The following is a 17,629-nucleotide window of genomic DNA, read 5'->3' as shown; positions in this document are numbered from 1 at the left end:
TGTATACAATAAGTGAGGACTTACAGAGACAGTTTCTGGGGCCTTAGCAAGTTCAAGATAATCTTATATAGCTAAGGACAGTGAAGTTGATGAGTTGCTTCTTCTGTGTTGCCACATCTAAGATGGCTCTTCAGGCAAAGATCTCCAAAAGGATTCTAGCAATGTACCCAACACGACTTCTAAGGAATGAGCTCAGAGGAAAGATTCACTTTTTCTGACATTCTCGGTATTTCTTTTATAGTATAAGAAGTCTACAGCAAGACTGTATCCCTTGCATTAAAATGTAAAGTTAAGGTTATAAATACAATTACATTTCAATTGTCAGTGAACTTTCTCTAGCCATGCAATCTTTTTTAAACAGAGCAGAAATATCAGCTGCCGTTGTTCTAGTGTCAATATGCCATGTGAGAGTGGGTACCAATGCAGTGGTTTAGGGAAAGTGATGTGCTGGAAGAGTGTATCTGTAAGTTATGGACACTTTAATCCCAGTGATAGAGACAGATAAAAGGAGAGCATTCCTTTCATGGAGCCGCAGAACAGAATATGCTTCTGTGACTTATGATGGAACCCAGGTAAAAAGTCAGATTCCTACAAAAGACAGTCTTTTCCTACTCAGGAACTGCCAGAGAGAAGTTTGCAGAGTGAACATGAGTGTCTTCTCCTTTGTTGATGTGTGAGAAATGGCTCTTCAGGCAAACTCCTCCAAATCGATCCCTGTAAACTACTTACCATAGCTACCTCTTAGATGAAGTTGAAGGAAAGTTATATATTTTTAAAAATATTTCTGAATTACATGAAGGCCACAATAAGCATGCATTTCTCATGTTAAAATTAAAAATTAAGGATAGAAATGTAATAAACACTAGCTACTACAGTTATAATTACTAAAGAAAAATGATGTTGAATTATGGTAGCTTATAGACTAGTAAGGGGGACAAACGTATTCTGTTTGTGTCCTACTTTACTTTCTACTTCTGTGATTAAACACCAAGACGCAAAGCAACCCAGGGAGGACAGAACTTTCTTGGTTTGCCTTTTCATATCACAGTCTCTATCTGAGGAAAACCAGGGAAGGCACTCAAGTTAGGAGCCTGAAGGCAGGAACTGAAGCAAAATACATGGAGGAATCCTTCTTTTGGCTTGCTGGCCATGGCTTGCTCAACTATGTTTCCTGTAGAACCTAGGAACACCTTCCTAGGTATAGCACCACCCACAGTGGACTGGGCCTCTCATATTAGTACTCAATGAAAGCAACCCTAACGACTTGCCTGATGGAAGCAATTACTTGATTGATGTGTCCTCTTCTCAGATGATTCTAGCTTATGTCAAGTTGATAAAAAAAAAAAGCAGCACACCTTGAAAATGAGGGTTTCTGTACTGAATGAATATGCAATGTGTTTAGGAGTTGTTTTTTGAAAACAAAAAAAAATGATATTAGAACCAGGGACATGACATCTATATTAAATCTTTAAAGGGGACAGTCGATATGAGTAGGTATGAATGTTTTTCTTTTAGTTTTTCAAAACAGAGTTTCTCTCTGTAATAGCCCTAACTGTCCTGAAACTAGCTCTTGTAGACCAGGCTTGTCTTGAACTCATAGAGTTTAACTCGTAGAGTTTAACTCATAGAGCCTGCCTATGTCTCCTGAGATATATTTTTAAATAAAATATATATTGTATATATAATATATGTAGTAGAAGAAATCTTTTAAGTGGAAAAAATACGAAATTAAGAACATCCATGTCTTCACATTGGGTTTGGTCATTATTTCTTGCTACCTGAGACGAATTTAGGTGGCACTGACTGTAGTTTTTGTGGCAATAGCTAATTTCTTTTTTTAATTTAAGTTAATTTACTATTTGATAATTTTATTCATTTGTACAATGCACTTTGGCCATTTCACCCCTAATGAAACCCTCTTATAACCATGAAACCCTCACTGAACCTTCCTTTCCTCCCACAAAGCCCCTCTCCTGTTGCCAGATCAGTTTTGTTTTGATTCGTTTTAGGAGAATAACTGAGTTTAATTAGGATTGCTCCCATAAACATGAACAAGAGTAATATAGTGAAGCATGTACAACTTCACAGTGGCTGCACCACTGAAGAAAATGATTCTCCTTCCCACAGTAACCATTAATTGCCAATAGCTTCTCAAGATAACCTTACACAGATAACCACAGTTTCTGTGATTTCCTGAATACAGTGGCTGTGCCATATAATGAGAACAGTATCTCACAGTATCCCTCCCCCTCCTGTGGTCCCTACACTCTTTCCCCCTCTTCTTCTCAATGTTTCTCTAGTCTTGAAAAATGGTATGAATACCCCATTTAGATCTGAGTACTCAACAGTCACTAATTCTGATATGATTACTTTTAAAGGCTATCTTCGATCTATATCATTATTCTGGAGACCCAATCATGACAGTGATACAAAGTTTCCTTTTTAAGTAAATGCAGCTAATACTATTTATTGTATGACCCTGGGTAATGGACTTGATCTCTCCAAATGGCTCTATTTCTTCATGTATAATGTGAGGATGCTAAAAATACTCATGAAAAAGAGTTTTGCAGATCAGAACATACCAATGTGGTTATACCGATAGACTGAGAGCTCCATGCATTTTCCAGGCTCCAAGGTCCCTGGCACAGGGTCGATGCTGGCTAATTTCATGTCAACTTGACAAAGGATAAAGTGAGAGGAGGGAATTCCAGTTGAAAAAAATTCCTCTATAAGATTGGGCTATACGTGAGCCTATCGAGCATTTTCTTAATTACTGAATGATATGGGAGGGCCAGATCATTGTGTGCAGGGCCACCCCTTGGCTGGTTGTTCCAATTTCTTTAAGAAGGTAGGCTGAGCTGGGCAATGGTGGCACACAGCACTTTAATCTCAGCACTAGGAGACAGAGGCAGGTGGATTTCTGTGAGTTTGAGGCCAGCCTGGCCTATAGGAGCTAGTTCCAGAACAGGCTCCAAAGCTACAGAGAAACCCTGTCTCAAACTCCCCCCTCCCAAAAAAATAATAAGAAGAAAAAGGTAGACTGAAAAGCCAGGGATGGAGAGCAAGTCAGTAAGCAGCACTCCTCCATGTCTTCTGTATCAATTCCTGCCTCCAGGTACCTGCACTGCTTGTATTCCTCTCCTGACTTCCTTCAAAGATGTAGAAACACAAGCCAAATAAACCTTTCCTCCCCAAGTTGCTTTGGTCATGGTGTTTCATCACAGCAATAGAAACCTCAACTACAGCCCTGCCTGGGCTGCTGAATGCCTGAAGGAGTAAGCATCACGCAAAGGGGCTAGGGTGCTATGGTAAACTGGTTTAGTCAAGGGAATGTGAATTAAAGTCATTCCCCATGCTAACCTCGATTGACTGGTAGTGACTGATGAGGTCTTGTATCAGGAAGGAATCTGGAGCCATGATTAAGTGATTGATTAGCAATGTATCTCATGGATTCAGAAGTGGAGAGTGACAGTATGACCACACATATTTTCCATTCATCATTTATTCTTTCTTTCTCTCAGCAAACATTTATTAACTGTCGACTGCATATTGGGCATCATTCCAGGCACCTGAGACTCCAGCAGCTGAGCAGCCTGGATGATTTCTCCGGATAGGATACCCTATGTGACCTACTCTTCTCCAGCTCCCCGAAGAAGAGCAGCCTCTTGACATTTGCTTAATCCTGGCTGAGACCCAAAGAGGGACTGTCATTTATCTGAAGTCACAGAGCTCCTGCAGTGGCAGAAGCAGAACCAGACTTCTGTTGTCTCTAAACTGAGCAGAGCTGTATGCTTCTTAGCTTACAAACCTGTTACAGTTTCTAATCCTTGCTGCAGCCAGTGCAGAGCCTCAGCCCCTAGATTGCTCCCCAGATCCCCCTCGTCCTCTCCCCTCCTCCCATCCTGCTTTCCTGCATGCTGTCTCTCTGAGGGCAGAAGAGCCCTTCTGTTCTCTGTCTGGAAACAAGGAGGAAGGTGAAGGGGGGAGCAACTCTCCAGAGGCCTCAGGAGTTTGGAGAGGTGTTTTAAAGCAGCTAGAGAACAAAGAGGAGAGAAAAGGAGGGGTAGGGACAGTAGGAGGCCCACTATTGGCAGTCTGGTAATTGCTTGCTTTCAGTGGTCAGCTTCTCAGGTCTCCCTCCCTGGAGGAAGCTAAAAAGGACAAAATTGAAGAAGGTTCTCTCACAAATTAGTGAGTTTGGACTTGAAACTCCAGTCACACCTGGGCTCAGAGCCCAGGGTTTGATCTCAGAAGCCCCATAAAGAAGCCAAGTGAGAAAGGAGGAAGGTTTTTCAGGCAGGCTGCCGTGTTCCAGCCTCAGCGGCTCTCAGAGGGAGTCCTCTCCCTCCAGGACGCCTGCAGGAGCCCACAGTAAAGAAGAGCTTCACAGATGACTTCATTTAGTCACATCACATTAGAGACAGAAACATCCCAGAAGAGAAGAGGGCCTCAATTGTAACATCAAGCAGAATGGGTATCAACAGAAGACACCCAGCTGTCCATGACCACATCACCCATAGACTGGGTTTCATGAGGCGTCTACCCACAGGGCTACACAAATCCCTGCAGCCCTTTTCAATTCAGTCAGAACCCATTACAGACAGTGTTCTAAACTTCAGGTCTTGCAGAGAAAATGGCTAAACAGAATCCTCCCTGTCTTCTGGAAGCTGCTGGGCCCAGGCTTTTAGAAGTAAATGGAATAGAAAGTACAAGGAAGGAGGTGAACACGGGTACTACTTTGGTTCAGGAGGACATCTTAAAGGAGGTAATATCTGAGTTTTGTGAGCCAAGGAAAAAATGGTAGACAATGAACTGGGAAGGAAGCAAATTATTTAAGACTTTGTGGACCTTGAAGCAGAATTAGGATTTTTATCTTAAGAGTAATTGAAGGCTTTAAACGAGGAAGTAGCAAAAAGCAATTTGTTGCCTGGAAAGGTTCCTCTGGCTACTCTGTGCAGCAGGGGTGGCCAGCTTTCTATAAAGAGCAATTAGTAAATATTTTCAGCTCCACAGGCCAGATACTCTCTGTGGCCATCAGCCTGTGCCACCAAAGAGCAACAGTGGCCACAAGCAGCACAGAATCTAATGAGCGTGACTGTGTTCCAACAACACTTTATAGTCAGAGAAATCACAGTCTCATGCTGCTATCATGTATCAGAAAATAGTGTTTTTCTTATTTTTGATGAGTTAATCAGTTTATAAGCCATACAACATCAATCATAGTGCTGCATTTGGTCCATAAGCTATGAACTGCAATGAACAAAGAAAGAGAGAACACAAGAAGACCAGGAGAAGACTATGTTAGGAGGGCCCATGTTCTGAACATAGGTGACAGCAGTGGAAGTGGACATTCAAAAGTGACTTCTTCTAGAGGACATTAAAACAGCATGAGGCAAGGCAAAGGATGGGAGGCAATTCATTAGCTTGGATAACTGATCTCTTGAGATGGGGATATACAGGCTAAGTGGGCTTAAAAATCAAATCAAATAGTAACAGGTGTTCCCCAGCAGGACTTAAAAAAAACAAAACAAAACAGTGGGCCTTATGGTTCATAAATATGACACAAGTTGTTCATTCATATGTAAATTTTAGGTTATTGAGACATTACCATAACTATGCCACAAATACCGCATGTGACATGTTTACATGAAATCTGAATTCATCCTCCATCTAAAACCTAAGCTTAGTTGGGCATTTTGTGTTGCCATTGCTACAAGTAGCACTCACACCAGGGAGGTGTAAGCATCCAGGAGAAGATCTAAGCATCCAGGGAGGGAAAGAAGCAAGGCATCTTGGAAGAAGCAATAGTGAGGTCATGCCCAGGATTTCTGTAGGTGACATGGAGATGAGGTGTGATCTAGGGGGAAGCAATTAGCACTCCTACCCTCGGGTCAGGAATTCAACCATGTGCACATCATTGGTGAGGCTAGGGCCTCAGGCAAGGCACATGAGGAGTGCAGCTGAAGTCATGCATGAGTCAGGGCATCTCAGAAATCCTCCAGAGACATGCCAGAGTCAGCACCTTGAGGAAATGCAGGTTTCCAAGCCTTGACCCACTTGACCCAGAAGTTCCTGTGCTGAGAGCCTGGGTTTGACTGTGTCACATATGAGATGCTAAGTTCAGAAAAATCTGAGTTAACTAACCCTTTTCCATGTACAAATCTCAGGAGTCCAGAGGATGCTGCTGCTGCTGTGAAAACCATGAAAGGAGGAATTCAGGTAATTGGAACAAAGACAACACAGAGTAGGCAGAAATCCTCTCATCGAGACCTCTCAGATAAAGCTCTGCCCATATGGTGGGCATCGGGAGTTCCTGGATGCTGGTCAAAGGATCAGCCATAGTGAACAGGTACCTCCCCTTTGGCACCTGGCTCTCACTTAATCATCAAGCAAAGCACCTGTCTCCTGTGCCTTTCCTTACCATCCCACATCCTTCCTTCCTCCGCCCACAGCACCAATGAAATGATTCCCCCAAATGCAGCTATTACTGTGGCTGGAAATCTCTTTACTGCTGATTCTGCTAATGGAAATGTTCCTTTCCTTTTCGGCTGCTTGCAAAGCCACTCGTGACTTCCCTGCATGCCTGAGAGTAAGACTCTGTCAGCCAGCCACCACCAGAAGGGAGAGGAATATCCCCCACCTGCTACTCCAACACTCACCAGCCTTAGCCTCAGTGTCTCAGTGCTTCTCTGCCTAAACTGTCCTCAGACAACCCCAGAATTCCCTCCTGCCCCCACTTCCCCATAGCTGGCAGAGATCAATGGCCATTTCATGCTTTTGTGCCTTACTGAGTGAGGAACAGGGAGGGAGAGGAGAGGCATAGGCAGTGAATCCAGATATAGAAAGAGGAGGAGGGGAGACGTGGAGTTCACATTCATTATTTATTCATACCTCTACCCCCCCCACACACACACCAAATCAAATCAAAACAAAACAACAAAGATCCCAGGTGGCAAAGAGTCACAGAACATGCTGGGCTATTATGGGTATTCAGCATTTCCACGAGGATCACAGGCTTACTGTAAGTAAGAATTGTGCACAGTGCTGGGTCCTGACTAATTTGTAGCTTATGGAGAGTTCACCAAAGAAAAATATCCCAGAAAACCACACACACGATTGCCGTGCTCCATTTGCCTTAAGAATAAGCAGTCAAAGGCTAGTTTACAGAGATGGCATGTGGGAACCCTGGCTCAGGCAGATGTGTGTTGGAGAGTCTGCATCCGGTTTCGGATGCTGAAAACTGGTACATGCTCCACTTCAGCTCACTGACTCCCCATCAGAGAAACTTACCTATTGTTCATCTTGCACTGGAGCCCTTATGGGGTCTTGGAATATGGACATCTCTCTGCTAATTCAATGAGAGATTTATTTGCCTGAAATTGAAAGGCATATTATCTAATTCCAGTGTTCTAGAAGAACATATATTAATTGATGTTTGTAGAATTCTAATATATAATATTGTTTCTGACCAATGCAAATCCCATTTTAAAAGTATAAAATATAAAAATAACATAATAGTGCTAAAAAGCACAAGAGCTTTAACAGAGTGCACCCAGCCAAATAGAAACTGTGTATCATAGATACCAGATGCCCTGGCCATTGCTAGAAAGACAACACTAAACTTGTACAAATTCCTGAAAGGACACGGTCATTAAGTCTTCTGTACGACTACACATAGCATAAAGGTGGGGAATTCCTAAGGGATGGGAGAAAGGAAGAGCAGAGAACATGAGTGAAAATGGAAAGATGGGGAGACAAAAGATAAAACAGGAGGGAGGCATCCTAGAAGGCACAGAAGAAACGTAATTTGCCTCCCAAGGAAATTTATGAGTGGCAGGAGCATCCACGGTATATGAACCGAAGCCCAGTGCTCATGGCAAAGAAGCACTAAGCTGTGTGTGTGTGTGTGTGTGTGGTGGGGGAAGTATGCGGGAGAGATGCTGAGTCAGCTACATTCAGCACAGAAACAAGGTGCTTGGCTCCCTTGTGCGGTAAGACAGGCACACCCAAGAACCTATATGAGAAATGGCTGAAACTTCTTCCTAATGAGAAGTGGCAAGAGATAAAATGGGGTAGACAAAGAGATCTAATTTGACAGTTTCTCTTATTCTGTTTGACATGAAGGTCAGAGAAAATGCAGAACCCAAGAACCAGAGAGAACTTGTTTGGGTTTGGACCAAGTTTAGTTTCATATGAGCCATGCAGTTTTGAGTATGTTTCTAAGTTTTATGCTTGCCTGTGATACACGCAAATGACATTTGCCCTTGAATGCTGTGTGGAACACATAAAAAGGCAGAAGAAGTAGGTGTTACATGGGGCACAATCATTGTCAGAATGTGGTCACTATTTCTAGGATAATGATAGTTACTTGACACTAGTGGATTCTCTCTCCTCCCGTTCCTGGTTGCCTGGTGGTTGTCCTTCTTAAAGCAGAAGGATTACACAGCCGATTAGCAAGTCAGCACATATACCATCTGACGTCTGCCCACCAATGACTTGCTAAGGACATCTTGCTTTTCTACTTCTAACACTTGATAATTCCAGAACATGTTTTCTTCTTAACTGTCCAATTCCTTCCTGTTTGCCATAATACCCAGTTCTAATGCTTTGCCTGGTTTCCAAACTCTTAAAGTAAGGCCTTTCCACAAACCCAGCACTCTTTCTTCTAATCATGCTGTCTCTTTTGTACCATACACAAAACCCAGATAAGGGTACTAGAAACAATGGTGGGAATGGTTCTTGGGTCTCAGGTTAAGAAAAGCTCCTTGTAAGAAGAGGTGCTGTTCAAACTCATCCTTAAGGGGAAAAGTGTGATTGAAACACCTCTCTGGTTTTTTCAAGTATGGATTTGGACATGGGATATAGCAAGCATGAAGTTACCATTATCCATGATCTTCTGTACACTATGCCATGCCAAGGAAATAGTCATTGTAGTACAAAATGAGAGTGGTCTGCTGGCTGGTTGGAGGCTGCACAGCAAAGTAGCACAAGACAGGTAAGGAAACATGTGCTATAAACAATGCTCTTGTTCTACTCTAGGTTGTCATACTTTCTCACATGAACAGGATTCTGGGGTCCTTCTTTTCGCATCCCATCTCCTCACAGAGCAGAGTGTAATGCTTTTGAAAAGCAAGTCAGAGCTTGGTTTTCTTTCATTTAAGCTCATGCATATCCAATGGCACAGGGACCAATGCTGATATCCTGACAGTTCCCTGCACAGCCATGTGTAACTTGGTTTCTCTTTGCCAGCTTGCCCATTACACTGCAACTGCATTCATCATCTTTTGCTGTGCCTCAAATGACCTGGGTCTGCTCCTGATTCAGGTCTTTCTGGGATGACTCTCTGCTTAGGATATTCCTTCTTAGATTTTCTTGGATAAAAATTTATTTCTCCTAAGCCTTCATTCCAACCTCACATTTTCAATAAACTCCTCTCTCTATGATATTTTATATTAAAACTTACTCCCTCATCTCAGAACTCTGAATTCTCTTTTCTTGTATTTGTTTACTTTTTATAGAACCTGTCATCTCTCATATACTTCAGAATTTGCTTATCCTATTTAACTTTGTTGTTCTGGAGCAGTAGACATGTACATACATGTATGTACACATGCAGATGAGAGAGAAGCCTCCTGAATGCAGTGGTCCTTGTAACCAACTCTCTTACATATCCAATGATACCAGAGCAATCAGGCATGTCACGGATGCTTTGGAATTCTCCCAGGACTGGCAGCTATCATGATGGTTTTCATACTGATGGTGACTGGTCAATGCTGAAGCAAAGGGTTCAAGAAAACTCCAGTGGGAAGTTGGCACTTGAACTCAGTCTTAGATGGAAAATAGGGATTTTATAAGGGTGGGGGTAAAGCACTTAGAAATTGAAGGGGAAAGGTCCTTGTAGGATAATCGGATAGAATGTGATCAAGGGACTTACTTGCACTAGTACGCGGGAGCCTGAACCTGGCAAGAAGAAAATGCCAGGTGAACATTCCCATTATGATACTTGTTTTTCTGATAAAATCAAGTTGACAGGATAAACTGACTAGAAAAGAGACTTCTTGGGGAAAATAAACGAGTTGACTACAGAAATTCAGTAGCATAGAGAAGTGTTGCTGAGCCCAACAGTGTCTGTAGCAATACAGCGGAGGACGTACTTCCCTCATGAGGTTAAAGCCTTATGTTTGTGAATACAATGCCTTTCTCAAATTTCAACCTACAGACTTGACTGAATCTATAGTCTGGCATTCCTGGAATGAAACTGCAGACTATATCAGTCTTGCACTTAACATTTCTGTGGATAATCCCCACCTTTTCCATTCAAAAGAGAATTCTTTCTGGATGCTGTTGTCCAAAAATACCCACAGACAGTAGAAAAAAGTGACTGAAAGCAGACAGCAAGTAGTAGCAAACAGAGCAAGTCCTGCCAAGCACTGCTGTCTGACTGCTAGTCAGGCAGAAAGCTGTTTGCTCTGCTGCAGGGAAGGGAAACCCAGCTATAGTTAATCTTCTGTTGCCACTAGCTGGTCAGTGAGAGAACTAGGGAAAGTGTCAGCACAGCAAACCAAGCATGCCTCTGATTCTGCTCCACCCAAGGTTAAATACAACCATTCCTTCTTCTAGAGAAGAACAGACTTTTTCTGTCCACCCTCTAAGGAAAGGGTCCCCCTCCTCTAGTACAAAAATACATTATCTGATAGGGTTCTTTTGGAGAGATTGAATCCAACCAGCTGGATACTTGGGCAGGAAACAAATTCAATTTCCCTAAGGAGATTTTTCTGCTTAAGGGTATTTATTTATTTATTTATTTAGCAGGGAAGGAGAAAAGACTGGCATACTTTATGATGCTCAAAAACACTGCATGCACTGAGATGCATCAAAACTAGTTCTTCATGTAAGAGGAGCCTAGGTTGAAGTGTTAACTGGAGCTGGGCGTTTTTCTTTGTCCAGACTCAGTGTTGCTATATAATATGGAAACAGTGGGTTGAATGCCTTCTAACAGTTTGTAATCAAAAAAGACAATATGCTATCAGTTTTAGGACATCACCTAAGAGGTCACTGTCAATTTCCAGCCCCCCCCCTCTCAGAACACATGTTCATGTCCTCTGACCTCAGATAAAACCCAAAATACAACATGCAAGGGGATGAGAAGCAAGTAGTTTTGACTGTGCCTGGTCACAGTCAAGCTCTGGGTCCTGCCAAAGCTACCACAGGTCTGCTGTCTCATTACTGTCAACACCACCTCCAACACACACATGCACATAAGCACCTCAGACACCAAATCTGACAGACTGGGACAACTCCACCCCCTTCTCTCCACCATGGTGCTCTCTAATAGCAAGAAATGCATTTTTCTCTGCCTTGAGTGTTAAATAGGTTTCATTAGATTTCAGCTGGAAAGAAGTAGGGTGGGGAATGACAGAAGGAACTGGAAAGGGGAAAAGCATGCAGACCAAGAGTTGTGTTAACAGAGGTGTGCACCACTGCAACCTAAGGCACCATTTACACTTATCCCCATCCCAGCAGGGCAGATACTGAAATTTGACTGTTACCCAAATATACCCATTTAATGACAATCAACTTGGTGACTGATGGAATACAAACATTGCTTGAAACATAGCATGATATTGAGATAGAGTCTCCCTTTTTTCCATTCCAGAATCTCTCACAACTGAACAATGGAATTGATGTTAGCAAATATTCTGGCATCAGAAATACCATTGGGTGACATAGCACACTTGTAAGCATTGTTCCTTCATGCAAATGAAAGGTATGAATCTTTATAATCAAACCAGAAACCAATACAGAGACAATCTCTAAGGCCCTGTGTCCCCTTCTCAAAAACCTGACCAAAAGCTGCTAGTTTCTTGGTTATTGGTGACCTTGTCTTCTCTCAGCCAGCTTATACTATAACCCGGGGGTCAGCACACAAGCTGCTGGACAGCTCCCTTGGCCTGTCCCTGCTTTCTATCTTTGCTTTTTGGATGTTCTTTAAAAAGACTTCCCACACAAGAAAGGTTTCTCATTGTGCACTGATGACATTTAAAGAAAACCTCTTCAGCCCTCTGCGGAGTGTTCCCTTAATAAGTCCTCTGCTCTCATTCACCCCCAATTAGGTGCCTCGTCCCTTACCCCACCTTTGAGTATCAATTCCTATGAAGACTTCCAAAAAAAAAAAAAAAACCCTTCACTGGACTGACCATTGGATGGATCACTTGGGCATTTTCATAGTGTATGTTTTTCCTCCACCCAAGTTGATCACTTTCTTGAAAAAGGCATCTTTTCAGGGACTGGCCATCAGGATTCAGCCAGACTTACAAATGGAGGTGCATTTAAAGATATACTCAAAGATCATTCTTTCTTCACACTCCTACTGTCTGTACATTACATTGGCTCCTATCAGGTTTACACAGTAAGACAAATTATTCACAAATGTTGACACTTTTTGTCTTCTTTGGCTGAATCGGGCAGTAAACAGTCTGGCCAGACTCTAATCATAAAGAGAAAAAAGGATTATACCTCCCTATGCTTGGGCATGGAAGTCAAATGCAGGAGCAGACTGCAGGGCTGCCAGGGGCAGACAAGGACCCTGTGGTATGCAGGTTGACCTCAGAAGCCCTTCATTAACTCTTGTTCCTATTCAAAACCAGTTTTTTTTTTTCAATACATCTCCACCAACACCCCCATGTAACCAGCAAAGGCAAATGAAGTGAGAAATGACAGAGTAGGTCACAGAAGCCTTACACCACAGGATTATTTTAGGGCTCATCTACCCACTCATATTACAGCACAAAGAACTGCATATCTGGAGGGGAAAATGACCTGTTCAAGGTCACAGTGAGCCATGTGAGAGATTACTAGAGCCTAGCACTAAATAAGTTCCCCTGGTATATTTAACACTCAGGTTCTCTTCAAATTTCCTTCTACAATCTTCAGTGAACTGTAGCTCAAGTTTATTTTTTTTTCTGCTACAAGAAGTATCCCCAAAAGTCTAGTCTTTAAGTCTATAGAGATATCTTTCTTCCCTGATGTTACATCATCTCCACAGTCATCTGCTGCTAAACAGCATGCCCTTGACAGTCCTCAGTCCTGGGACTTGATCATTTAATTCAAGTATCACTTTCAAACCCTCCTACTCAGTTCTCTGGCATAGTGGATATTCCTGCGAATTAGTTTCTTTTCTTGTTGATGCAGAGATTGTCTCTCTACCTAGTACCTGTCCTGTATCAACAGCAACCTTTCTTCGGGATGCCAGCTTGACAATCGCCAAGAAGACCCAATAGTCAAGGATCCTCCTTACAGTTCCAGCACTTTCCCACAGTGTGACTTTGTACAGGAATCTCTCAGAAGGTTTCCTCATCTGTCAACTGGGAATAACAGTAGTTCACTCTCCATAATATTTTGTATGAATTAATAATACATGGCAGGAGTAAAACTCTCAGCATGACATTAAAGATTCAATAACTACTTGCTATTCCTTGATCACTTTTAGGAAAAATTTACTTTGTCAATGCCATTGACACAATCAGATTCAAAATAAGAGGCCCACACATGAGAACCTGGGGATCCTCCACATCCAAACATGAGTTCCAATTTACAGAAAGCAGCCTTGATTTGTGGGAGAGGGAGAGGTATAAAAAGGAATGGATTCAAATGGAAAATCTCAGAAATTACCAATACAAGACAGAGTGGAAAGAGGGAAGATGGCTTTGAAGAATAAGAATAATAGATGGTATATGCAGAGACATACCTTAAGGGCCCCAACTAAATTTTTGTATTTTTGTAACATTAAATGCAAGCAACAACCCTGAGTCCAGGACCCAAGTTATGGCAGGGAGGGCTTTGCCAAGCACTATTATACCCTAGTGGTGGCTCCACACTCCCCACTAGTGGCAGGATTTGAGCCCCAATTTTGTACACACAGCTATGACCCCTCCCTAAAAGAACAAAGTCATGGTGAAAATATAGTCTTACTGGCCAGAAGTAAATATCAGAGAGCATGAATAAAGGTCCAGAGGTGTAATGGAGCTGCCTTAGGACACTGGGAATGAAGAGGTCATAAATAATTCACACTGCCCACCCCCTCCTGGTGCTGTCAGAAACCCTCATTGCCAGGCAGCCTGGCCCTCTAAGAGCTCATTGTGCACTTCATGTTTACACGCAAACATTCGAAGACCAACACAAATAAAAAGCCCACGTCTCCCTACACAGCTCCTGCTATACCCTGCCATCTGCTGAGTACCTCGCTAGCCAAATCCCTGTCGGGAGCTCTTGAGCTGCCAATGCAGGACTCTGGGGTGGGGCGGGGGTGGTGATGGGAGCCCAATTCACAGCGTGGACCCAAAAAGCTTAGCGCAGCCAAAGAGGCAAGTGTCTGACTACTCCAGGGGCGGAAGGTCCCCAGTCACCCAGCTCCGGCCTGTGTATCAGGAAAAGGCTCCAAATGGAGTGTACCAGGGACTCTCATGCTTATTCTAAGGCACTCAAGACTTCCAGCTCAGGGCTTTGTTTGACTCTTACTGAGGTGCCCATCCACTTGAAAGCCAAAGTTAAAAATGGCAAGAACTGCTAGCTCCAGGAATTCTGAGGCAACTGTATAAGTAGCTGGACTTAATTCTCACATCTTTGATGAACTGGAATGCTCTGAAGTTCTGAATGCCAACTCAGGCACTACTCAGGGGCCAGCATTCTGTCTCCTTCACTTGAATGGCTATGCCTTATATTATCTGGAGGAGAGCTATGTCGGGATGGAGGGGCAGGTGCATGACAGAGTGGTGAGGACAGTTTTTGTATATTTGAGAGAAGAGACCTACACCCCAAGCTTAGTGCCTTCATGAACTCCACTTAGACCCTTATTCACCACCTTCCTTGAATGTGAGCAGCCCCTGGGTGCACATGGGAAAGGCTACTGAGAGTTTGTATGCATGTGTTTATGAGTGCTTAGCTTATGATACAAGAGAGGCAGGGAAGGAAGGAGGGGGGGGAGGAGGAGAGAGAGATTGTGTGTGTGTGTCTGTGTTTATTTGTGTGTCACATGCTACACTCCAGAGGCACTGCCATAGGAAGTCTCCAGGGAACCCGCCAGGGATTCTCCTGCTTGCCCCCTCCAGAAATCTCCACAGAAAGCTGTTTACTCAAGTAACAGCTAGTCAGAAAGGCACGGGGACCCTCGTTGCTGGCTCAAATGCCAAAGAGCCAAAATGAAAGGGAAGGAGCGAGGGTATTGCAAAGTAGATTTTAAAACATCAGGGCTCCCAGGGGAGTGAAGTCTAGTCCATTACTGTGTAGGTCTTTTCCGGAAAGCCAAGAGTTAACCTCGGAGGTTCCGGACTGGCTCCTAAGAATACCAACCGCTAAAGCCCGCCGCTTCGCGACACTGGAACCAGATCTAGATCCCCAGACAACAAGGATCTTGGAGAAGCTTTTCCATGCGAGCCTTTGGCGCCTCTCCCGCACTGTTGTTGGCCTGACTCCGACAACCAATCCCGCCCCGCGCCCCCAAGAGGGGAGGAGAGAGCAAGCGAAGAGCGAGCGCGGGAGAGCTAAGGGGAACAACATTTTTGTAAATGCTCTCTGAGATAATTAAGCTATCAATTACCCGGGTGGGAAATCAGCAGCGCTTCCCACAGCTCCACGGAAGGGCCGACTCCTCTGGGATTCGCGCCGGGAATCAGCAGGCGGCAAGCTGCTGGCGAACTTTCTGATTAACTTTTCTATTTGAGCCCCCTACCCCCATCAGTTTCCTCTCCTGTCCTTTTTCTTGCTTTTATTATTATTAGCCCAGTAAGCGAACAGCAAGGACAAGCTTGCTCTCAACTAGGAGGAATGGAGAAGGGAGAAGGTGATGAGGATAACGGGGATGAAGGGAGAATGTAAAAGTGGAGAGCTTGGGCTCAGAGACCCAGTCCTCAAACATTACTCAGTCGATTCCAGCCCCAATTCACAGAAGGCCAAAACCGAAGCTCAGAGGGGAAGCGACTTAGCCAAGGTCACCAAGCCCATATGGAAGCAGAGCCTTCCCGGACTGGGTCTTTCCTTATTCACGTAGCTACTCTGCAATGATCCTGAGAAAACCCACGGGAAAGGCAGAATCCACAACTCGGAGACCAGAGAAAAGTGGAGCTGTCCAGAGGGGTAGTGCTCAGCTTGACCATTAACTGGCGTCAGGACAAGGGTCTATCTTGCTCAGTTTCTGGTCAGAGCACGCCGAGCGACTCGTGTCTCCAGCGTCCGGAATGCAAGGGGCGGAGCTCAAAAACGGATTGCGAAGCGGAGGGCCAGGTCCCCACTGCGGGATCCTTGGCACGCCCCCGGGCTCCCAGAGCGCGCGCTCCAGGACCTCCTGCCCCACACTCCTTCCCAACCACCTGTGCGCCCTCGGGGCCCCTTCGCTGCCCTTTGCATACCCAGATGGGGCAGCCTGGAGCGGGGATCCCCAGGGCGCCCCCACCAGTCTGGCATCACTTAGGGGTTCTGTGTTCCTTGCGACTCCGCGTGAGTGGCACCTACCCTTACCCAGGGTGAAGAAGGGCAGCTCTGTGTTGTCCAGGTCATCTTGCACCGCGATGCGTCCGGGGAGCTCATTACGCACAAAGAGCAGGAGACGAGACTCCGCAGCTGTGCCAGTTGAACCCGCGGAGCCCGGGGACGCGGCGGCCGCGGAAGCGGCGGCTCCTGCTCCGGCTCCGGCTCCCGTCCCGGCCGCGGCCCCGGCACGGGCACCGCTCCAGCCGATGTCGCTTTCCCGCAGGGCGGGCAGCGTGGACACCGTGACGGTCTTAAGCCGGCATGGACTGTCGGGCTCCCGCGAGGCGGCGGCGGTGGCGCCGGCCAGAAGCAGCGGCGGCGGCAGTAGAAGCAGAAACAGCAATAGCAGCGGCGGCGGCGGTGGCGGCGGCGGCCCCGGGTTGAAGCCGAGACTCGGCCGTCCCCGAAGCCCCAAGCCGGGGCCCGGGCTCCGCCGGGCTCCGGCGGCGGCCATGGCGGGAGGGGCTGCGGTGCTGCGGGCGGTGGCGACGGTGGCGAAGAAGGAAGAAGAAGCAGCGGTGGAGACGACGGACACTGAAGCGAACCAGGACGCCCGAGCTAAGGAGCCTAGAGAGCCACTAGCCAGCAGCCCCCAGCTCTGGGCTCCGCCTCCCGATCGGTCCTGGACCGCCCCCCCGCGCCGCCTCCCCGCGCCCCGCCGCCGGCCCCCCTTCACCTGCTCCCCTGGCGGACTCTGAGCGTTTTGGAGGCTCCGCCCGGCCTCGTGCATGCCCCAGTAGCTCCCTCCCCTTTCCCAGGATCCCCGCTCTGGCTCCTGCACAAGGTTTTTCAGCTTCAACACCTTTCTCTAAAATTCTTAACACTTAAGGGCCCTCTTGTGTCGCCTCCAATCCATCCTAGGTCAACTCAGCTGTCCTAGCTTCACCCCTTCCTCGTCTCAAACCCCAGGCTGCACCTAGGGGTGCACCTTAACCTAGTCTTGACCAAGGCCTTGCTCTCCTAGAGGTTGAGGAGAGCCTCAGGATATTCAAGCAAACTTTCTCTCGTGTTTACCCAGTTGTAGCGTGTGAAATAAGTTCTGGTGGGCATCAGGACCCCCTTCACAGTCACTTGTCTGCGATCTCACTACTAGGACACCACCTGC

At 45.5% G+C, this 17,629-nt stretch overlaps 1 protein-coding gene across 4 annotated transcripts in view; it reads right to left on the bottom strand.

Moving 5' to 3' along the window:
- The window catches only part of Astn2 (astrotactin 2), a 1,041,512-nt gene extending 1,024,449 nt beyond the window's left edge, over window positions 1–17,063 (bottom strand). For 3 of the 4 annotated variants that reach the window (XM_013348224.2, XM_026782390.1, XM_026782392.1), the window contains exon 1: window positions 16,513–17,063. In XM_013348224.2, coding sequence (XP_013203678.2) covers window positions 16,513–16,978 — 466 coding nt within the window. In that variant the 5' untranslated portion in view covers window positions 16,979–17,063. Of the gene's footprint in view, window positions 1–16,506 lie in introns of all 4 variants that reach the window. The other variant, XM_026782391.1, reaches the window with a different exon arrangement.
- Window positions 17,064–17,629: the final 566 nt, after the last annotated feature.

Source organism: Microtus ochrogaster, chromosome 10 (genome assembly GCF_000317375.1).
Source record: "Microtus ochrogaster isolate Prairie Vole_2 chromosome 10, MicOch1.0, whole genome shotgun sequence".
Lineage (NCBI taxonomy): Eukaryota > Metazoa > Chordata > Mammalia > Rodentia > Cricetidae > Microtus > Microtus ochrogaster.
Note: the sequence above shows the minus strand (reverse complement) of the source record. Positions and strands in the feature narration are given on the sequence as shown.